Source organism: Erpetoichthys calabaricus, chromosome 3 (genome assembly GCF_900747795.2).
Source record: "Erpetoichthys calabaricus chromosome 3, fErpCal1.3, whole genome shotgun sequence".
Lineage (NCBI taxonomy): Eukaryota > Metazoa > Chordata > Cladistia > Polypteriformes > Polypteridae > Erpetoichthys > Erpetoichthys calabaricus.
Genome location: NC_041396.2, coordinates 88703749 through 88727792, shown reverse-complemented (window position 1 = coordinate 88727792; position 24044 = coordinate 88703749). Strand labels below are relative to the sequence as shown.

At 38.1% G+C, this 24044-nt stretch overlaps 1 protein-coding gene across 2 annotated transcripts in view; it reads right to left on the bottom strand.

Annotated features, from left to right (window-relative positions):
- eps8l3b (EPS8-like 3b) overlaps positions 1–21052 on the bottom strand; it is a 60016-nt gene extending 38964 nt beyond the window's left edge. For both annotated transcript variants that reach the window (XM_051924998.1, XM_028797082.2), the window contains exons 1-6: positions 20901–21052; positions 15361–15442; positions 12842–12915; positions 3875–3939; positions 3613–3771; positions 3359–3508 (exon numbers count right to left, since the gene is read on the bottom strand). In XM_051924998.1, coding sequence (XP_051780958.1) covers positions 3359–3508; positions 3613–3771; positions 3875–3939; positions 12842–12915; positions 15361–15419 — 507 coding nt within the window. In that variant the 5' untranslated portion in view covers positions 15420–15442; positions 20901–21052. The remainder of the gene's footprint in view (positions 1–3358; positions 3509–3612; positions 3772–3874; positions 3940–12841; positions 12916–15360; positions 15443–20900) is intronic.
- Positions 21053–24044: the final 2992 nt, after the last annotated feature.

Here is a 24044-nt window from a genome sequence, read left to right as displayed (position 1 = left end):
ATGCACAGCGTAATAGTAAACTAAATGTAAAAACATTGAATAACACTGAGAAAACCTTGAACAACAGAGAAAACTTAACACTGCAAGAGTTTGCACTATAGCGCTACGAACCACTCGCTAAAAACACTTTTTTAATGATTTTTAAGCACAGGGAAAAAAATGAACATTTGAAAAATCCGTAATTTAATAAACCACCAAGAAAAGTAACATTGCAACAATGCAGGCTACGAACCGATCGCTGTAAACAGAAGAGAAAACAAAATCAAGCCCAGTGCATTCTTTAACTGCCTTCTCTGCCTTATGCGTTCAGCCCCCTCTCTCTCGCGCATGTGTGTGTGTGTGTGTGTCTGTCTGTCTGTCTCTCTCTCTCGCACCTGTGTGTGTGTGTGTGTGTGTGTCTCTCTCTCGTGCACCTGTGTGTGTGTGTGTGTCTCTCTCTTGTGTGTGTGTCTCTCTCTCTCTCTCCCATGTGTGTGTGTGTGTGTGTGTGTGTGTGTGTCTCTCTCTCACTCTCTCGCGCGCGCCTGTATGTGTATGTCTCTCTCGCGCACCTGTGTGTGTCGCTATCTCTCTCTCTCTCGCGCACCTGTGTGTGTGTGTGTGTGTTTGTGTGTGTGTCTCTCTCGTACGCCTGTGTGTGTGTGTGTGTCTCGTACGCCTGTGTGTGTGTGTGTGTCTCTCTCGCGCCTGTGTGTGTGTGTCTCTCTCTCTTGTGTGTGTGTCTCTCTCTCTCTCTCTCTTTCTCGTGTGTGTGTGTCTCTCTCTCTCTCTCGCGCGCCTGTATGTGTATGTCTCTCTCGCGTGCCTGTGTGTGTCGCTGTCGCTATCTCTCTCTCTCTCTCTCTCTCTCTCTCTCTCGCTCGCTCGCTGCACAGGGAACGCACAGGGAGAAACTGAACACGTGCTGAAGTCATCGGTGCGCACTGCTGCTTAATGCACAGGGAGAGACTAAACACATTCGGAAATCATCGTCACGCACGGCTGCTTAGTGAATTGTTGGTGGGCGGGGCTCTGTCTTGCGTCTTGCCTGCCATGGTCGGCTGCCTTAGTGAATTATATATATATATATAGATGTGCAGCGTCTACCTGGATGATGCAACAGCAGCCAATTTGTGACAGTAGGTTCACCACATGTTAGCTGTTATGTAGTGAAGGGGTGAGAGAGAATATTATCCAATAAGGGGAAGATGATTATAATGATCAAAGAGAGTCATGACCTTGGTTTTACCTTTCATCCAATGGGCAGCGCCATTTTTACAATTCAGTGTCCCAGTCACTACACCGAGATCCACACTCAGACCACAGAATAAGCATCCCCTGCTGGCCTCACCAACACCTCTTCGAGCAGTAACCCAAGTTTTTCCTGGTTGGTCTCCCATCCAAGTATTGGCCAGGCATGAACACGCTTAGCTTCAGGTAAGTTACATGTTCTGAAATGCATGTGGTTTGAAAAAGCCAATGCTGTTGTCCACCTACATATCATTACTAAATACCATTGTGATAAGCCATGATGAAATTGTTCAGAATATGGTAGAAAGAGAACAATAAAGGATAGCATTACTAACTTTTACTGTTTACTGTTGGTAGTCCATTTTTTGATGAGTCAATCAAAATTTTAAGCTTTGATATTCAGCATAGTGATTTGTAAAAATTTTACATCAACATTGAATCATTTACAATATTATTTTATAGTAGTGGCATCTAATAATAAAGTGTCCCCATCCCCTCCATCCTTTCTGCACCCACCACTGCAGATGCTTTCCACGTTCCATGGCTTAAATCTCTCAGTGGTCACCATATAACCTACAGCAAATCACTGTATTAAACTGTGCTCTAGATATAACCATAATTCATCCAATCCAATTTACTCAGTTATCCACCTATTCTATTAGCCCACTTAATCCTGTTTACGGAATTCAGGAAGCTGTAGCCTATGCTGACAGCACAAATCAACCCTGGACAAGTCATGAGTTTATTGCAAGACATACAATACCTGCACAACAACCAGGGCAACTTAGAGCCTCCAACACATAAAATATACTTGTGTTTAATATGTAGAAGGAAAGCAGGAGTACCACATGCAAAAATGTGGATATGGGGAAAACAATTCACAATCAAATTCAACACTCACACTGACCATGCAAGCAGACTCCTTAGTTTTAAGTTAATGGTAATAATTAGTGCACTAACTTGTCATCCTTAAAATATCCATCTTTTTAAATTTTTTGTGATGTTCCTGTAATTTGGGGTGATAATGTCCCTTTAAAGGCACTATGAATATAATAAAGATACAATAACGTAAACTCAGCAATAAAGCAAAAATATCCGTTATCCATGATGTAATATTAACAAAATCATTAATTTCCAGGTTAGTCACACAATTATTTCACCTTTGAGAGCTGGTGAGTTTGTGCCCTCTGCTGGTTTTTTAAAAGGGAGTCACACTATTTTTTAAAGCTAAGTCCTTCTGTCCTAGGATCCATAGCAGTGCAGTAAGACGCTTTAAAGCTTTGCAGCACTTGAAAGACAGCCTCTGTTCAGCTGAGATGTATTTGATGTGGAGTTACTATGTGATTTCTCTTCTCATAAACAAGTTGGAATGGCATAAGTGAGAGTGTTCTGTGATGAAACAGCAATATGTTCAATACTACTTTTTTGAATGGTGTCCATTACAATAGGATTGTCTCCTATTCCCTTTATCCCTGAAATTAGAAGAAACTGGGTTTTAAAATATACAGTATGAATCTTCTGCATCGTCCTGTAGATGTTGAATCTAGATGAATGGAAGATACAGTATATGGGTCCACTAAAGTTTTTACCACTTGTTGATCATTTATGTTATTTCTTTTTTTATATACACATATAAAATATATATGTCTATACTGGCAGTCACAGTCAATACTCTTTTTCTCTTTCAAGTGAGATAATTGTGGAGATTTACCATCTATTGGACCAAATTCTTGAAATATTAAAGGTACAGGATGGGGTGGGGGGCATATCTCCCAAGAGATTTTAAAAGGAGCATTTTTTTACTTGCTTGTGGATTGAGCCTGTCTGTGCTAATTAACAGTTTTTATAATGTAGTTGGACTTGTCTAACAAAAGGTCAACATGGGCTATGATTAAAAAATGATAATATTTTAGAAGGGTATTGAAGTAGCACTGAAAGAAATTAACCTTTTTTTTGGGGATGGACGCAGCCTGCAAGACACAAATGAAATAACCCCCAGTGATGGAAAAAGCAATTGGAAAAATAAACCTTTTCTGTGATGCAGTAAGCAGATGCAGTAGTGAGCTTGAAAATGTAAATAGGAAATGCTTGATGAAGTTCAGCTACCCAGATTCTCGCAGCTACTCACCCCAAACTCATCACACTGGAAGAGCAGTACACTTCGTCGTCTCTTACTCTTCTCTTGGACCGTCACTGATAAAATGGAACTGTACACACAGCTGTTGATGACAGCTTGGCAATCCAGAATGCTGCTCAGAGAGAAAGACTCCAGTTCCTCCTGGATGCAGAAAGCCAAAGGTATTGACAGGACATTTCTGACTTGCAAATGCTTCTACAATAGTCTCAAACATATTTGACCATCACTTAAGACAATCTGCTTACCTTAGCTTCAATGTCCATTAGTTGCAGGCTGCCATTCTTCACCTGGAGAATCATTTCTTGTCCCCACACACGACCCCTAGCATCCAGGAGCTTGAGTCTGGATATGCAGTCATCCACTGTCTTCAGGTCCTTCTGGTCAAGCTCACATGAGAACAGGTGCTTTGTGTGGAACATGTGAGGAAGGAGAGGAGGAATGTGTCATGTTTGCTTTATCTTACACCTATGACTGCTCACTTTACAGTACCAATTTGAAGGAACTCACCTCAACCCTATACTCAACATTGCGGACTTGTTTGTTCACCTCCTCAGCATATTCTTTCCTCTGCTCTAAATGAATAAATGTAGAGTCTTGTCAGTCAAAACCTAATATATTAGGTATATTATATCATATATTATTTATATATTTAATTCTTCACATTTCATTTCAAAACAAATGAAAATAGGTAGCGTTGTTCATAACTTATAACTTAATTTTTAAATGACAATGAGCAGGTTTTAACTTCACCATGTTTCCTTCCGAAGAGACTGAGAAGTCACTAAGTAGTTACTGGGTGAGTCTGAACATGTCTTCAGACAAAGCTATGATATCCTAAAAGAACCTTGGTGTGATCACATGTATTTTCAGTAATATTTGAGAGACAACAAGCAATTTTTCTGTGACTATGACAACGTTTTTAGAGTAAGAATATGTGATCAGCTTGTGTCTTTCAAAACAGACTGAAAGATGCCCTATGTAATTTAGGACATGTCTTCAGGAAAGGTTATGAGACTACTGAAGAAAAGGGAACCTTCTGCTGGGCCCCTTCTCCTTCTCTTTCACCAGAAAAGAGGGCAAAGAGATAAAAGCAGTCCATGAGTTACTACGGGCAAGTCTTTGGAAGAGACTTGAAGATCTTAGTTGGATGTCCTGTGCAAGTCTCCACTTCATCTTATGTCATTCAGAGGAGGTAATGAGAACTCGATGAACACTGTAACACTAGGCAGTTCTACAGTCAAGCTTGTGTCTAATAATGCACATTGAGAACACTAAATGGTCTCTAAGAGGCTGTGGGCAAGTCTTCTTTGGAGACAAAGAGGAGGATCATCAAGTTACTTTGTAAAGGTTCCAGACCCACTTTAAATCCTCAAACGGCATAAAGCAGCCCTGTTGTGAGCATTGGCAAGCCTTCAGACCACATAAAGGGTGCAGTGTGACCCCAAGCTGGTCTCCGCTACTTCATGGGGCTCCAAGAGAAACTTGTGTGTTTTTAAGTCTCCCTACCATCTTGTGTCCTTCAGAGGAGGCCATGAGCACTTTGAGGCATGTACAGGAAATCTTGAGGCCCTTTGATGCTTACCGTGAGGAATGAGAAGTAATGGCACTTGTGTTTATGTAGTGTTAAGTAACATTGTTGATTGGGAAATCAAGGAAGTTTTTTTTTTTTTTAATTTTATCACTTTCCCAGATTCCTCACCAAGAATGTTATTAAGCTGAACAATGATTATCTTGCCTGATAATGCCTCAATTCTAACCTTACATTTGGATACCTTTGTTTTTAAAACATTTTATCTCTACTAAGTGCCTTTTGGAGATGTTCATCACAAAAGGCACAACATAGAAAAGATTGCTTAGGAACTACGTAAATAAATTACAAATAGTCTGATGATAAAATGACTGTACAATATCTAAATGGCCAGTATGTTTTCTATGTGGGCCATAGCATTATATTCTAGTCAGATTCATAACACATAGTGACACCCAGACTAAACATACATTGTATTTTCAAGTCACTTCAGGTACTGACATATAAATAATACAAGAGCGTTGCATATAAAGAAGATGATAGAAAATGCCCAAGAGTACAACAACCATTGTACCACTTAGCACCATTCTATTTCAGTTACTCAGTGTTTACTGTGCACAGTATGCCAATATGCACAATTTCATATTCAAAATCTAGTGACAATTGTCAACTGTTTATATATTTGTAGATTTATAGAGTCACTATTGTTGTGTGTACAGAGTACAGTGAAATTTTTATTTGCACATGCTAATTGACATGCAACACATCATCACTCTCGGGCACCATGATTACTGAATATAGCAACATAATCTCAAAACTTCAGAGTTCTTTACCTGAAAAATCTCAGAACACAGTTTACAACACTACCAGTAGGAGACATGGTAGGTTATATAAAAAATGTAAATCCAAATCAAGGAATCCTAGAAGGCCACATTCACTTGTCTAAAGACTTTGGGCACATTCAGGCAACTTTCACATCGCCACTCAGTTCTGATTTTTCTACTCATATGAGATGGATACGTGGATTGATATAAGGCAGATCTGATCTTTTTAGATAAATGTGAACAGGAAAAAGCTACATGGAACTAGAACTTTCCATATGTAATTTAGACCACTTTTGTATATGATATTAAATCTTATACAAACCTATGTGACTTGACTGTGACCCGATTTTGAATGCTTGCATCGCTTGATACAGCCCTATGTGCCTTCTAACCAATACTGCATGCCCCATGCACTTGTTTTTCCTTCATGTCTGTAGGTTTCTAAATGCAGTTAATTACAATCACAATACATTAATTAGTACATTTCTGAAGTATTGTAGATGACAAGTTACAGTTGCAGATACCCAGTCTTCAAGATCAGAGGCAGAGACTTTTCCAGAGACTGCCATTTGATTTCTGGCCTGGCCATTGTCTGTGTGCATACTACCTACAGCTAGAGTTTCTTCCTACTCTGGCAGTTGTGCAGAATAATTAATTTTGCATCTATTTATATTCTGTTATTGTTGATGGAACCCTGAAATTCCTTTGGTTAGTAGTTTAAAAAAATCAATTATAATTACCCAACTTGTTTTATTGTCTTATGCTCATCCCCTCAATAATTTTGCACAAGGGTTGCTAGTTTTGAGGTAACTTAAGACAGTCTTATTGGAATATTTGTGATGATATGGTGAAGTAACACTCAGCATGTATTTCTAAAAGAAACTTCAGTTTGCACAAGAAACTCATATTATCTCAAATGAGCACAAAATGATGGATAAAAACGAGTCCACACCAACTGCTGAAACATAGCAGGGAAATATATAAGCTGCAGAAATGGTGTACAAGAAAGAATTTGCCCTGCCATCTTATCCATATAATGCATGAGCAAAACAGCCTGTTTAAGGTGATAATAACCCAAAGAGACATAATATTCAAAAAAGAAAGCTGTTTTTCCTTGCACTGGTATACAGTATAAAGCATAGCAGGTGTGAATACAGTATTGTGCCACAGTAGAAACAAAACAACCCCATAATACACACTAGTGAGCAAACCTGAACTTGAACTATGAAACTATGATTATGATGCAGAGATCAATGTATTATGTTATATCTTAATACATAAATATCTTCAGACTAATAACTAGGGCAGGCTATGTTTGAATTACCAATTGTAAGACAGAGGATTTTAATGAATGTAAGATTTTATGTGACTGAAAATATTTTACCAGTTTTTCAATTAAATTGTAGAGTTTTGTAAAGATTTATTCTTCAACCTTGAAATTATCAAAGTGCACGATTATACTAGTTCTGCTAAGATTTTCATTTTCCGTCTCCTTATGTTGGAAAACAGAAAAAGGTGTGTCAACCTGACCTTAGATCAGCTTACCAACAACTACCATTAACTCCTGACTCAGACACCTGAAGAAATCTTTAATATCAAAAGTTAAATAGCAGGTAGTAATTTAACTTACATAGATAAAGAGACAGTAAACGACACAAAAGAGGGAAGAGAGAGAGAGGGTGAGGAGAGATAAGCTCCTCTATATGAGAAGAGGATTTCCAGGCAGCTGACTGCTGTGAGTGTCAAGTGGCCCACCCAGCCACCCATTATGTTCTCAGTCCTCAAAACATGCATTTAGCATGAGCCTGTAGTCCCTTTTATCTCTGGTGACTTTTGTTTCATTACCAGGTTCATTAGAGACAGCAGCACCTATTTGTAGGTTCCCCAATAATTCCCTGGCTTCTGCTGAAACGTTCCATTTAATAAAAGTCTAGCTGCAGGGATATTCGAGTATGGAGGAATATTTCTGACAAAATTAAATAATAAAATAATAAGCACATAAGTACATACCACACTATACCACTTTAAGCCCACTTAATCCATTTTGTGACATGTAATAGTAAATAAATAAAAACACAATCATGTGTGAGCATAAATAGTTATGTTGCATGAAATATGCTTTTGTTGATTATTTATTTATATACTTATTTAATTATTTCTTTATTTTTTTCAGTCACACCATATACATCATGAAATACACAATGAAATGAAAACCCATCAAAGTTGAGAGGGTTGGCTCTAATAAGTACTATTCTTGGATTGGTGAACTGTTGGCACTTAAAGTTGACACTGTGTGTTGCCATGGCAGTATAAACGCAAGAAAAAGTTGCCAGAATTACTACACAAACTGGCTGCTTTAATTCAAGAAGCCCTGAATTCATCATCTGGAGTCTGCATCTGAAAATATCTGCTATAAATGTGGCACATGATAGCTGAAGATTTGCATCCACTCTACTGATGATTCACCAATCTAAACACACCACTTACTTGAGCCAACCCTCTCAACTTTGATTGCTAAAAATGACAGTTTTACCAATCAAATTCTACCTCAAACTTTTCGCCAAGCATTAATCACTGTCTTTCCTAAACAAAACAAGGACTTATTACAATGTGCATCATACAGACCAATTTCGCTTCTGAATAATGATGTTAAGATAGTCTCCAAAGTCCTAGCTAGAAGGATGGAGAAAGTGCTGCCTTCGGTAATATCACAAGATCAAACTGGATTTATTAAAGGCCGACACTTAGCTTCCAATCTCCGACGCCTGTTTAATGTAATATATTCACCTGCAAAGACAAACACCCCATAGATATTATTATCGTTGGATGCAGAAAAAGCATTTGATATGATTGAATGGAACTACCTTTTCACTACATTAGAGAAATTTGGGTTTGGCCTGAATATTTGTACATGGATCAAACTACTGTATATGAATCCAGAAGCTTCAGTTTGTATTAACAATATTTGCTCAGACTTCTTTAAACTAGAATGTGGTACCAGACAAGGATGCCCCTTGTCACCAATGCTATTTGCAATCGTCATTGAACCACTGGCAGTTCACTGTCGAAATGCTTATCAGATAAAGGGGATTATCAGAGAAGAACTGGAATAGAAAATTTCTCTATATGCAGATGATATGGTTTTGTATATATCAAACCCACAAAATACTGTGCCTTCAGTCTTAACAGCACTTGCAGAATTTCAAAAGATCTCTGGTCTCAGAATTAATTTGAATAAAAGTGTGCTCTTTCCAGTGAATTCTCAAGCATACAATATTAGATTGGACACCTTCCCTTTTATTATTGCATATCAGTTTAAATACCATGGGGTAAATATCACAAGTAAACATAAATCTCTTTATCAACAAAAGTTTGCCGTCTGTATGGAAAAAATTAAGCAAGACTTGCATAGATGGTCAACCCTCCATCTCACTCTAGCTGGAAGAATTAATGTTGTTAACATGAATATCCTTCCTAAGCTTCTCTTTTAATTTCAAAACATTCCAATATACATCAATAAATCATTCTTTAAGCTTTTAGATTCAACCATAACCTCATTTATTTGGAACCTAAAACATCCACATATCCAATGAGCAGCTTTACAAAGACCTTTAAGACAGAAGGTGGCATGGCTCTACCTAACTTTCAGTTTTACTACTGGGCAGCAAACATGCAAGCTATAAAAACCTGGACACAAATAGATGAACATACACAGGCTTGGTCCACAATAGAAATAAAATCCTGCAGTACTTCTCTATATTCCCTGCTTTGTGCCCCAATAAATGCAAGTTATTGCCAATATACTAATAACTCAATTGTGATTCACTCACTCAGAATATGGAACCAATGTAGAAAGCATTTTAAGATGAAGAATCTTTTATCTGTGGCACCTCTGCATGTGAACCACCTTTTTCAACCCTCACAAACATATGCAGTTTTTAATATCTGGAAAACATTTGGGAGTAAATTGCTTACAGATCTTTATATAGACAACATCTTTGCATCCTATGAACAATTACATTCCAAATTTAATCTTCCAACAACACATTTCTTTCACTATCTTCAAATTAGGAACTTTGTCAAACAGAACCTGCCCGATTTTCCCCATCTCCCACCTTCCTTTATGCTGGAAAAAATATTGCTCAGTCTCGAGGACTCAGACAGCATTTCTGCAATATATTTACAGTCCCTCCCTTTCAAAGATCCAAAAGATCCAAGAGGACAATGGGAAAAGGATCTCTCACTCTACATCTCAGAAAAGGAGTGGAAGGTAGCAATCCAGAGAATTCACTTGAGCTCCATATGCGCAAAGCATACAATTATTCAACTCAAAATTATATATCGAGCACATCTATCTCACTTGAAATTGTCCAAAATGTTTCCAGGGCAAGATCCAACCTGTGAACGCTGTGTGAGAGATGGCTGGCAGTTCAGTCCAGCCGGAACGTCCCTGAAAAAGAAGAATGGAGGAAGACTGCCCTTTTCAGGGCACTGCCTTCCCCGGGACGCTAGGTGGCAGCTTCCCTGGACAGCAACGGTTCCCCGGATTCCCTCAGGGCATCCTGGGAATGGAGTCCATTTCCTCAGCCCTGTTGGGTGCCATGGGTGCCGCCAGGGGGAGCTCACAAAGAACCTGGGGACTCCTACTGTTACTACAACCCGGAAGTACTTCAGAGTCACGAGGACGGAAGCCCGCAGTAGTTCCGGGATACTTGAGGATGTGGCGTTTGACCTGGAAGAAGAGAAGGAACACTTCCGGGTCATGGACTATTTAAAGGACTGCTGGTAGAGTGACGGAGCTGCTGGGTGGAGGACTATTATGATTATTGATTTGTTGTATTATTATTGAATATTGGAGAATTGTGGCGAGTGTGGTGCTTTGTACACTGTAATTGAAGAAAAATATTAAAATTCTTCTTGGTACTTTTTACAAGTGTGTCTTGGACGTCTGTCAGGTGGGTTTCATGGGGTAACAGCAACCCCTTGTGTCCACAGCTGCAATCAAGCTCCAGCCTCGCTGGGTCACATGTTTTGGGCCTGCACCAAATTAACATCATTCTGGACAAAAATTTTTAAGTGCCTTTCAGACAGCCTTGGTGTCACAATCCCTCCTAATCCACTAACAGATGTGTTTGGTGTTCTTCCAGATGGGCTTAAAGTGGAGAAGGACAAACAAACTCTGATTGCCTTCACTGCACTATTGGCACGCAGACTTATTTTGCTAAACAGGAAGAATCCTAACTCTCCTCTTTTAAGTCAGTGGCTAACTGATGTTTTATATTATTTGAAATTGGAAAACATCAAATTCTCACTTAGAGGCTCTGTGCAGAACTTTTTCAAAACCTGGCAGGATCTAATCAATAATATTTTAGAATAAGCTCTTAAAGCACTGAGGAAGTAGATTCTCTCCCCATTTCTTTTTCTTCTCCATTTATCTGTATCCGCCTATTAAACTCTTCAATTTATTTATTTTTACTATTTTTAAGTTTTTGTCCGTTGGCCATGCTCCCTTTCTCAGGGGTGGGGGTTGATTTGTTTTCAATCCTATTTTTTTTGTAAAAATTGATCTATTTATATGGAATGATTACAATAAAAGCAATAAAATAATAAAAAAAAATGACAGTCTTACTTTCAAGAAGTATTTCATGTTGTGTGCGGTGTCATTGAAATAAATAAACAAGGAAATTATAAACTTCATAAAGAACTAAACCAATAAACACATGAAACATTTAACTATTTCTGCTCAGCTATTATTGTGTTTTTATTTAATTATTGTCACCAGTCATAACCAAACAACAAAGAATAACACATATTAGTGAATCACAGCACAGGTAATTAAACAATATAAAACAGTTATATCATTTAAAAAGTGAAAAACACATCTTAAGGCATTGAAAAATACACCATTACAGGACCTAGTGTACAGATTATTTTTACACCGTGCTCATTTTTGTGTGTTTTTTTTTTGTTATTATGTTTTCATAGTCATTTACTAGTGTTTTTACTGGCTGAAGACTGAAGTTATTGAAAATGCTTAAAGCTAAACTCTTTTGACACACACTTCTATTTTGTTTAAATATGTTGTGTATTTCCATTGTAGGTACATGGTCTGATGCTACATACAGATAACAGAGGATTCATTTTCTAATTTAAGGAATATGCTTTGCTGATCCAGATGTTACACAGGCCAACTGAAGGCACCAACGTCTCGCGCAGTGGGATACACGATGGGGTGAGCTCTGGAATGGATGGGTGCAGTCTAAAGTCAGACCCTTACCACAGAAAAAACGTCAGGACATTGAATGTGTACGGTTTATGTCATTTTATCTTACAGTCTAATTATTTATTATAACTATTATCAATGTCAATTTATTCATAGAGCACATTTAAAACAACAAAATGCTGTGGCCATACATCTTTACAATACAATATGCAATAAACATAAATAAAATAAATACAATAAAACACAATAGAAACCAGCAATTGAAACTAAACAAATGACTAAGAGGAAGGAACTATCAGTATTACAAAAGTTCACGGAAGGCTAGAAAATACAGGAGCATCTTCAATCTCGTTTTAAAAAGTTCAGTTGAGTGTTAACTCCTTAATGTAACTGGGTAAAGAATTACACAGACGAGGTGCAGCAGCTGCAAAAGCCTTATTGCGATTAGTTTTACACTAGGTACGGGTGTCTGCTACAGAAGAAAACACACAAGACCAGTTGCTTCTCCAAACTCCAAAAACCTTTACTCACACCCGTGTTCTTACAGTGCGCAAACTCCAATTGTCACAGGAGCAAATCAACAGCCAATCCCCTCTGTGTATTCTAATGACCCTCCCAACATCACAAACTGACCGATAGATCTAAGCTCTCTGGATGGCTGGTATATTACACAATTTAGAAAAAAAGGTGGGCATACTCATTGATTTAAAAACCATTGCAAAATTTTAAAATCCATTCTGAAGCTAAAAGGCAGCCAGTATAAACAGGCTAAAATTGGAGATACAGAAGCAAGCTTTCTTGCCCTTGTTATAATTATTTATTGATTTGTTTGTTTGTTTGTGTCTCTACCCCTGCTCGAGGACCCTCTCCACACCCCCACCTCGCAGCCCGTAACTCACGGTATATCGTCTTCCCGCTGGGTCTGGAGAAACTACTGCTCCGCGATGACCAGGCGTCCTCCGACTTGAAGCCGCTGAAAGAGAGGACAGGACACACATGTCTTACAAGTGCCGTGTTTAGGTCACAGACAAGACCCAAGCCAGCCAGCCCGAAATTAAGAACAAGAACGAATGCGCCCGCGTAGAGAGAGAGAGACAGGGGGAGTGCACGCGGGTGTGCGCGCCATCGCACTTATTCTCACAAAAACAGAAACAGGGAGGTCGGGAAAGCCGCTGATTTCGCATTGTGTTCATCATGTTTAGCTTTTTGCGTAAAATATTCAGGGGTCAAACAGCCGGACTAGTTGTGTGGCATTTAATGGTAAGAATGGGAGTCAATTTAAAGTGAGCAGAATAAAAATCTACAGCCTCCTTCAATGTTTAGCGAACAGAGAGATCAGTAACAAGATTTTCCGTACGGAATTAAACATCTTTGGGTGAGTAGAACATGTGTTGCCCCACAAGCGTTTAGATAGCTCATTAATACTTGAGTCATTTGCTAAAAAATGTACCGGTCTGAAGAATACACACAAATACACAATACAGATATTCTCCAAAACTGTCAAAATAGTTTAAATATAATGTGATAATGTGGTTTTGGTCGTACCACTCACCCTGACCAGTGTGACACTTGAAACAGTAATTAGCAACCTATGGATGGGTGCTGCGTTCAGATTTGTTGAACAGAATTGCAAATAATGTGGCTCAATAAATTGCACAGTACTGTTAGACTTTTATTTACAGTTTTGTGGTTTCTCTTCAGTTATGTAGTGTTACTCCTCACATTATATGCCTTGACTTGTCACATTTTCACTTCATTATTATTGGCAATTTTTCCTCTGCACATCTGTCACTCTGAGTTTCTGTTTCCATACATTTTTTCATAAAGGCTGTGGGTTGTGGACTATTCCTGTTAGAGGATCTCAAAAACATGTACAGTGAGGTAACAAATGACAGTAGAAGTAACTGAACTAAAACAATAAGATGAAGGACCCAAACAGACAAAGCAATCTGGCAACAGTCAACAAGCAAAAGAATATAATAAGGAATATTGCAGATTACATCAGCCCCATCCCATTAAAGGAGGTGGACAGGAAAGGGATCACGCACACTTCAAGATGCAGCATGGTATGACACAATACCTGTAGTTGGTTCTCTTCTAGATGGTACTGACTTCTACAGACTGATCTTGACAGGGAGACTCTAAGCTACAACCATGGTTAAAATGTAAGGCCATACTCTGCAACTGCATTGTGATAAAGGTGATGCCAAGACCCATGATGCCATGGATTAGTTATTATTGAGTAGAACACCTACATGACTTAAAGCAAAAAAGCATTTTTTTAAGGTATGGGCATAAGAGATGAAATGTAAAAACCTCCCAGGCCAGAAATTATTCTCTACCTGTTGTACCACCCCAAGGAATTTAAATGCTCTGAAGTGCCATCATTTGTTTCCATCTTAAATATTTAAGTACTGAATTCTTATTATGTGAAACTAAAAACCATATTTACCTCCCTAAAATAATGTATTTGGGGGTTTTAAAAAGGCATTATGGATAGTTTTTGTGCATGTGTCTCTTTTAATTTTTCTCATTTGCCCACATTTCTTTAAATGAACTGTAATTATTGAACTATAATGTAATAATATAAACTATAATGTAGTTTGGTAAGGAATAAAAATGAAAAAGTATTAAAATTCCATACTTTTAATTTACAAAAACATACAGTTCAGAGCATGAATTTCATGTGTGGCAGTAGTAGTGGACGGATTTTCCCTCAGAGTAACAACAAATGGTTGCCTTTTTATTGGCTTTGGAGGATTCCAGTGTGGGGTTCATAAACAATAATATTATTGTGGACTGCCTGATTTATCTTATCTTGAAAATGTGATTGTTCCGCTTTATTAAGTGAAAAAATGTGTGATTTTTAAGTAATAATTCTTTGCATTCATATAATGCTTTTCTCACTACTCAAAGCGCTCAGCAATTGCAGGTTAAGGGCCTTGCTGAAGGGCCCAACAGAGCAGAGTCCTTTTTGGCATTTACAGGAGTCGAACCGGCAACCTTCTGATTGCCAGTGCATATCCCTAGCCTCAGAGCCACCACTCCATCTTGGATACTTGCAGTCTTGCACTGATATTCAAACCCTAGAAGTTCTTCTTGAGGTTTACCTGCTATTCCTCTCTTCCTCTTCTTATAATGTTTCTGTCAATGTCTTTGCTTTTACTCACAGTTGCTGCAACTGTTTTTTTTCTGTCCTCCCTTGCATACCACCCACTAATTCTTCAAGTACCACCACTGAAAGAGAACCACTGTTCTAGTCTAATAGGTCGGACACACATAACAAAAATAAAAGTGGAAAAAGGAAAGACGTTTCTAGTGTTCAACACATGTAAACACTCCGCTGCATGAACCAGCCCTGCTTCAAAAGTCCATCCCACTCTAATCTAGCTTACCTTTCCTATTTCCAGACACTTACTTTGACTTGCGTGCATCCAAGCGATCCTCAGATTGGTAATGACTGTGGTTCAAGTACATGGTGACCTCTGATCGTCAGCTGTCTGGAAGAGAAAAACCGGAGCAGAGGTCATGAATAGTATCACAGCAGAGGGGTAGATGATACAAGAAGCTCTTCTCCACATCACCTATAATAGATACAACAAATGCCTACACTTTTTCCTGCTCAACACCCCTAAGTGATTAGAAGACATGGATTTCCTTCTCAGATGTGTACCAGTGGCAACAAAGTTTCCATTCTATCAGAGAACATTAAGTGTCTGAGCTGCTGTTAGTTAATAATTCTCCAAAATGTGATATTTAATTACCTATGACATCACAAGGAAAGGAATTCAGCAATGCTAATGTGAAAACACCCACCTGAGGGGTAAAGGAATGCCTGGGCCATTTTGTATTGCTGACAATGATAATATTCTAAGTAGGTTTTTATGACTTACCTGCTGCAGTGGCACTGTGTCTCAAGAACCTCAGTTATCTCAGTAATTAATCTAGCATGAAAACAGCAGAGAAGGGAGTGTTTTAAAGAGCAGAATGCCATTAGTGGCGACAGATTGGGGATATTAGGGTCATTTTATACATCAATCTTTTTTCCCATATGACCATGAGTTACAAAAGATAGAAGACCACAGCCAAGATGTATGCCCAATGATCTGTTTTTGGAATGTGCTTTCAAATTTAAAAACATGATTTAAACAATTTAAATGTCAAGTGTGTGACATTTGAAATTTTAATTAATTTGACTTGTCCATTCTTTATTATTGTTCTGTAGCTGTTGTTAACCAGCTAACGTCTCCTCCATACACTGATCCAGTCTCACAACAGCAAAATGTCTCAAACTAGGCAAAGCGATTTTCTGACGAGCATTATTTGAAAAGTGCGTTCTTAAAAAAGCAGTTTTAAAGAATCTGTGTAAATTAAAATATTCTGAATTATTTTCATTTTCACCAATTCATGAAATATTAACATAACTTTTTAATGTTTCAGTATTGGTTTTAAGCTGTATTTAGTAGACAGAAACTGTAAGTGAATAAATTGGTAGGATAAATTGTGTTGTCCATAATGATCATATCATTCTTTGTAAACCCCATGCTGAAATCCCTAAAAGCGAAAAAAACTTGCCCAAATTTGTTGTGACCCTGGGGGAAAATTTCCCTTCTTCTGTCACACACTTCCTTAGAAGGCTGGCGTCCTTCAACATCTGCAATAAGATGCTGCAGATGTTCTATCAGACGGTTGTGGCGAGCGCCCTCTTCTACGCAGTGGTGTGCTGGGGAGGCAGCATTAAGAAGAAAGACGCCTCACGCCTGTACAAACTGGTGAGGAAGGCAGGCTCTATTGTTGGCATGGAGCTAGACAGTTTGACATCTGTGGCAGAGCAACGGGCGCTCAGCAGGATCCTATCAATTATGGAGAATCCACTGCATCCACTAAATGGTATCATCTCCAGACAGAAGAGCAGCTTCAGTGACAGACTGCTGTCACTGTCCTGCTCCACTGACAGACTGAGGTGATCGTTCCTCCCCCACACTATGCGACTCTTCAATTCCCCCCGGGGGGGGGGGGGGGGGGGTTATTGGGGTAAACGTTAACATTATATAAAGTTATTGTCTGTTTTTACCTGCATTATTATCAATCTTTAATTTAATATTGTTTTTTGTATCAGTAAGGTGCTGCTGGAGTATGTGAATTTCCCCTTGGGATTAATAAAGTATCTATCTATCTATCTATCTATCTATCTATCTATCTATCTATCTATCTATCTATCTATCTATCTATCTATCTATCTATCTATCTATCTATCTATCCACATGAAATTCAAGCTCTGATGTATATATTTGTTTGTAAATTAAACATACAGAAATTTCATTCTTTATATTTTTTTATTCGCCATGAAGCCACACTGTTTTTAATGCATTAAAAAATAAGGAACATCAAAAGGCACACATGTGCAAAAATGATCTGTAATAGTTTGTTAAAAACCCCAAATACAATAATATTGGGCAGCTAAAGAAATGTTACCTTTAGTTTAATCTAATAAGAGTTCAGTGTACTTAATGATTTAACACTGAAAAAATGGTGGTCCTTTAAAACTTTTACATTCCTGGGGATGGTATGTCAAGGGAAAAGGCTGTGAATACCCGATTTAGGGTATTTAAGCAGGAAATCAATAAAGTTTATTGATTATACAAAATGTAATAATTAAATGTTGAAAATAAGCAAGCTAAAATATGTGGACTCGTTCCCTGGAAAGCTATTGTCTGTTTTAACATCATTTTTTCTCACTCTTTAATTTAATATTGTTTCTTTATCAGTATGTTGCTGCTGGAGTATGTGATTTTCCCCTTGGGATTAATAAAGTATCTATCTATCTATCTATCTATCTATCTATCTATCTATCTATCTATCTATCTATCTATCTATCTATCTATCTATCTATCTATAATTAGGGATTTCAGAGAGTTTCAGTAAGAATCTTGGGTAACAGAGAAATAAAAACAACCTCCTCATGAATACTGGGTCAAATTAAACATCCTTGTAGAGCTTCTGGATTCTCCTTGTATCTGTGAGAGCTTTACACCGAATTTCTTCCACATTCCCAAGAATGGTTAACAGGCCCTGCTTGAGTGAGCCCTTCAAGGGCCTTGCATTCTGTTCAGGGTTGGTCCTTTTCTTATGCTCATTGATGGTGGATTATACTGTGGGACTTGATGACCTTAAATTGGTGTGAGAATGTTAGGTTTTGATAAACTGCTTAGAAATTCAAGAGAAAGACTGAGAGGTACTAATTTACTCTGTTCACGAAACATTTTGACGAATTTCTCAGAAAAGAAAAATATCAGGGAATGGCATTGTAATTGAGAATTGTTTCAAGCAAACACTTGTAACCATTTAGAGCCTCCAGTACTGAAATTGTGGGCCCATGTACTGAGCAAAAAGAAGGTAGGAAAATTTAAAACATTGATATAAGAAAAGGATGCGGCACAATCAAGCACATGTAAATACCTGTCGCAAATTCAATAACAAATTTTCTTATCAAGGAATGGCTTTGTAATTGAAAAATTGTTTTGAGCAAGCACTTGCAACCACTTAGATCCTCCAGTACTGAAATTGGGGGTTCATGTACTGATCAGAAACAAGGCAGGAAAATTTTAAAACATTGATTTAAAAAAGAGGATATGGTACAATCAAAGACAAGTAAATACCTGACATGAAAATTACAAAAATATCTCTAAAATTAGAACTAATTGTATGAAATTACTTGTCATTAAAATTCAACAAAAACATAAGAGCAATTTACAAGATAATTACAGAAAGAAATACATATACTTTATATTAAAGTAAAACTAGATGGAAAGGAAGCTCCATGATATACTAAATATTAAATGTGTGCAAACTAAAATCCATCCATTTTCTGAATCTGCTCCATGTAGATAATACTCAAACATGAAATTTAAACTGAGCACCAAGTGCTGTAAGACAGTAATGCTGTTTGTGGCACCACTGTGTGGTCTTACAGGGTCTTTTGTTTCTTTTTAATGTGTGATTACACTTCATCACAAAACAGTTCCTTAACCAACACCCCCTTCCACCCCAGCTGCCATTTTTGTTTTTATTATTGCACTTAAGTGATGTATTGCTTCTTACAGTTTTCATTGTTTATTCCTCTTTTCATGTGATATTTCTGTTGAATGTTTTGAAAAGTACTTTCAATTAAATTAAACACTCTACATACACATTCAAATTCCTAAAAAAACAAACAAAGCAAATTAAAATGTGTTCAAGGTGAGCACTATACGAAAGCATCAATGACAGATTCAAACACCCCAACAAATCTGGGAGGATGTTCACTTTCACATTCAATTTAAAAATATGCGCTGCCATCAATAACAAAACATATATAAGCTGAAAGAATGATGCACTTCATAAAAGAAAAGAAATGATTTTGGAAAAATTTATTTTTTTGAAAAATTCATAATAAACTGCAAATCAAAGTCTGGTTGAATGTTTAAAAAGACTATGGCTTCCATACTGTCTTTACCAATGTACTTTTTTGCCAGAGTACTTGACATCCTAAAGTAACAGACTCCTACTTGTGAAGGTTTCTGCTGAGAATGGGTATGAAAGGAACGCAAGACAGTAAGACAAGAAAAGTTCTGTTACTGCCTCTCACATGACTGCAGCTTTGATTTGTTACAAACACGCTGTGAAACTGTAATATCTGGAATAATGAATTGCCAGTTCACAGCAGCAAGCAAGCGCCTTCAGTTTTGACAAGTAAAAGAGATATAGCAGCCAAAAAACTTCATGCTCTTGTCATTTGCAGTTAGGTACTTATGCTGGTCCATGGCAAAAAAGGAGGCAGGTGGTCTGTTTGGTTTATCAGCAATAACTAGAAAGCCCCCTACCCCCCCACCCCCCTTTTCCATACCTCCTTTTTCCTTGACTGGATTTTTAAGAACTACATCCTGTCCAAAATACAACAGGATTGAGACAGGAATTGAAATAAATGAGGCTTCAATTCATCTCAGGCAATTGGTAGGACAAATCAGACACAAGCACACCTTTCAACCCACATCTTGTAAAATGAAGAGAAGGAAAACAAAAAAGACAGTCCTTCCACCTACATGGAACATATGCTGGAAAAAGGCTAACTGATGACTTTCACACATACAGTATGACCCACCAGGCATGCCATTTTTCAATACTGCTGTAGATTATTGTTATCTGGTAAGGAGTGAAAGATAAGGGAGCACTTGATGCTGAGATAGATCTTCATGTTTTATAACAAATCTTTAACTTTTACTATGTCCAATGTGTGATCTGTTAAGATGTTAGTTAGTTAGTCAGTCACTTTCTAACCTGAATAGTCCTGAACATGGTGTGCTAGAGTGTATCCCAGTAGGCATAAGGCACAAGGCAAGGAACTAATTCTGGACAGGGCACCAGTCCATTGTAGGGCAAACACACACACCATGCACTAGAGCCAATTTTAGGATTGACAATTCAACTGACCTGCTTGTCTTTGGACTGTGGGAGGAAACCCCCACAGACACAGGGAGAACATGTAAACTCCATGCATGGAGAACCTGGGACATGAGCTCCGGTCTCCTTATTGCAGGCAGCAGTGCTACCACTGTGACGCCGTGGCGCTCCCTCTTAAGATGTATGTAGTTAAAACTATATCAAAATCTTAATCTGGCTGTAACAGAGAGTCTCACAATCCTAACCTAATAAGGGGACCAGTAAAGGACAAACTGTTGGTCTTTCCAGTTACATTGGGTATCTGCTTAAGTGATTTTCAAAGTGATTCAGGTTTCACCATTTTCTGAAAATTGTGAACTTCATTCCCAACTTTAACAAATCCTCGAAAATCTTGGCGAGGCTTTACACCATAAAGAAAGAAGCTGAGTTTCAGCTTTTAGGATCATTGTTATTAAACAGAACGCTGTCCTATTCAAGCCCACCCTCTGACATTAAATGGAATAAAATCGAGTACTGTACCTTGTCAGCTGACAGGTCTTGTGTTGCTTCTGATTCTTTTCTTTTGTCGTCCTATTTGGTGCTATTTACATTTCTCAGAGCAGCGGCCACTTGGCATGAGAGCAAACAGCCCATAAGTCAGGTCTGAAGTCCACTTCCGGCAAAGGCTGCCTTTTCTCCCAAGGTGTTTTTTTGCTTTGGCAACAACTGACGAAGGAGGGAGAGGCCAGTCTTTTGAGTTTATAACGTTAGAGCAAAGGTGGCATTCTTAGCTTGGGAGCTCCCAGAAGAAACATGTAAGCAATGAAACTTCCTGGCATTGTGGTGTACTAGTCAGCACAACAATTACCATAGGTGTTCATAGCAATGGTGGGATGGTAGTGGTGCCTCTAAAAGAATGTCTATCCTCATTTTATGGGAGGTGTGAAATCCCTGTCTATCATGTTGCATCTGTCACTTTTAAACAAAATAATTTTGAAAGATTTTGCTAATATGGAGTACATCTTTAGAAATGAATGTAACCTTACCTGGGGTTGAGGACATAGTTATGTGAGCAAGCCTTTTGGAAAAGGAAAACAGATACATGAGGTCTATCTTCAGGGTACCTGGGCACATTTAGCCATTTACCTGGAACACACTCATAGACATATCTTGGATAAATATCTGTAGGCATACAGTAGCTGTAACACACCTGGGATAGATGCGTAGAAACAGCTGTGCCACACCTGGAACACAAATGTAGATTCATTTGGAAAACACATGTACTGTTGTGTTTAAAGTTGACTCTGGCCTACGTGAAAATTCCCTTTTCATGTCCTTTTTGATCATTTGTGGTCCTTTGGTTATTATCATTTTATGTTAATGTTGTTAAATCTGTCTATCATTTGTACAATTTTATATTTTATCAGTTTTGTTTACTGTTTGGTTTCTCATTGTGGATGCTTTATCTGCCATGTCTCTTGTGTTTTGTGGGTGGTTCACCAAGTGGTGTGAACACCTGTAATCGAATAGACTGCTCCCAGCCCTATAAAGTCTCCTGGGAATTGTAGTCCATCTGCTGTGCATTGTATGCGCTTGGTGGTTGGTGAGTTTTCTTTTTTTGCTATTTTTTATTCTTTGAATTTACTGGCTTTTGACTCTTTTGCTTTTGGGATTATGATTTCTAGATAGTTTTTTTGGGAATTGTTTGCTTAGGATTGCCCTCTTTGCAACTCCTTTTGCCTATATAAACATCTTGAGATATTTTATGATATTTTTTAAAGATTCTTTGCTTGCTTTTTCTTTCAGAAGTTGGAGTTTGGACTATATTTTATGAACTTTACTTATATTTTTGAACTTTTGAAGCTAAGCACATTTTGCCATGGTGAAGGCCAAAGCCAGCCACTAGGGTAAGAGCTCAGGCTGCTTCCGGGTGCCCCCTCTCTGGGTAGACATGTGGGGAGTCTGGTCTGCTTCCCTGGCTGTTCTTGGCCATTTCTGGTGAGTAATTGCAACATATATATTGGCCTAGCAGTAGATTTTGGGGTACATGTGCAAGATTTACAGCAGACCACCTGTAGAAACGGGGAGAATTTGAACGAAATATGTAGATTAAGTGTTAGATTAATGTGTAGATTCATTTAATTTGTGACATTGTATCAGTAATTTTTAACTATTTTTTTATTTCTGTGGCTTATAAAATATGTTTTCATCATTTTAAGCTGTTTTGATGGTATCGCTGCAACGCTATTTTTTTTGTTTTGTTTTCACATGTCACTGTTTTTTTTTTTTTTTAAGGCATTCATGTATGGAAGATTTATTGGTTCAGCCATCCTTCATCGAGGATACATTGAGGAATGAAAGAAAACAGTCAAATGAGGAATAAAACCAAGGAAAAGAAAGATGAGAAGGAAACAAAATCCAGCAGGAGTGCCAGTACAAGTTGAAGGAATTGAAGTGGTCAGGGTGTCCCTCAGGGATGGGGCTCCAGGGATGGGTCACTCTTGTTGAGCATAGGAGCAGGACCGGCCAGAGTGCCCCAAGGGCTTCTCTTTGTGGATGCCAAGGGATAGTAGCAAGATGAAGGAGTAGGGCTCTAAGCGTACCAGTGGGAACTGATATGGAATGAGAGTCAATTAAGGGATGCATTCACCAGTGTCTCAACCCTGCTGAGCATGCATACAGTATGCATTACTTAATACATTCAGGACGTTCTACACATACAGCACATTCAATACGGTAAAATATGTTCAATATGGTTTGAAACTGTTTTCCCTCCATGCCTTGCCAACTGCAAGGCAGATCATAAACTCACATGTCACTATTTTTCTGAACACTGCTATGGAAATGGTATCCATTGTTAGTCACATGGCTGTCAATATCTCAGTGCATGACTTCATCAAATGTTCTTTATTTAAGATGGCAGCCTGGTAAAACCTAGATTCTAGTGTTACAATAATTTTCAAATCCTTGTTGTGATTCTAAAATAACTTGTTTAAGGCAATCTCTTTAATGTTCAGCTATTTGACTTTTGGCAAAGTTCTTTGGTTTCCATTTCTGCTTATGTTTTGGCTTTGACAGTGATCTTCCTGGTTACCTTTGCCTTCTTGTTAATCTGATGACGTGTTTGATACTCATTTCCTGATCTTTGCACCTTGTGGTCATTTGATTTGTTAAGGTGCTTCAGTACAAACTGAGGTACACTTACATACAGTTGCTCACTGTAGCAGCAAGAATTAAGTTCAAATCCTTCATGTTTGCCTTGAGAGTAGTCAATAGGTCAGCACGTGTGTGTATGAAGACACTCATGACATTCTATGCTCCTTCTTGCTCACTCTGGTCTGCTGATGAATAACATCTGGTAATGCCTCAAACTCAACTCATATTCTTTTTACATTCTGGTGAAATGAGTTGCCCACCTAAATTCAACCTGCTTCTAATTCAATGTGTTCAAGAAGTGTTTGAAGACTCTCTTGTTCTGTGAATCTCTGTCTGGCTTTGATATATTCTTGCAGCTAAGGAATTGTAGATAGCTTTCATTTTGTTCTGAATTCTTTACTTGGGATGATCAATTTTGTGACCCTTTCCTGCAACACTTGGTCCAAAACAATCCCCTAGATTGATGTTTACTCGATTATGTTGATTTGCTTTGTAAGTCACTTTATATAAAAGCATCTGGTATGCAAA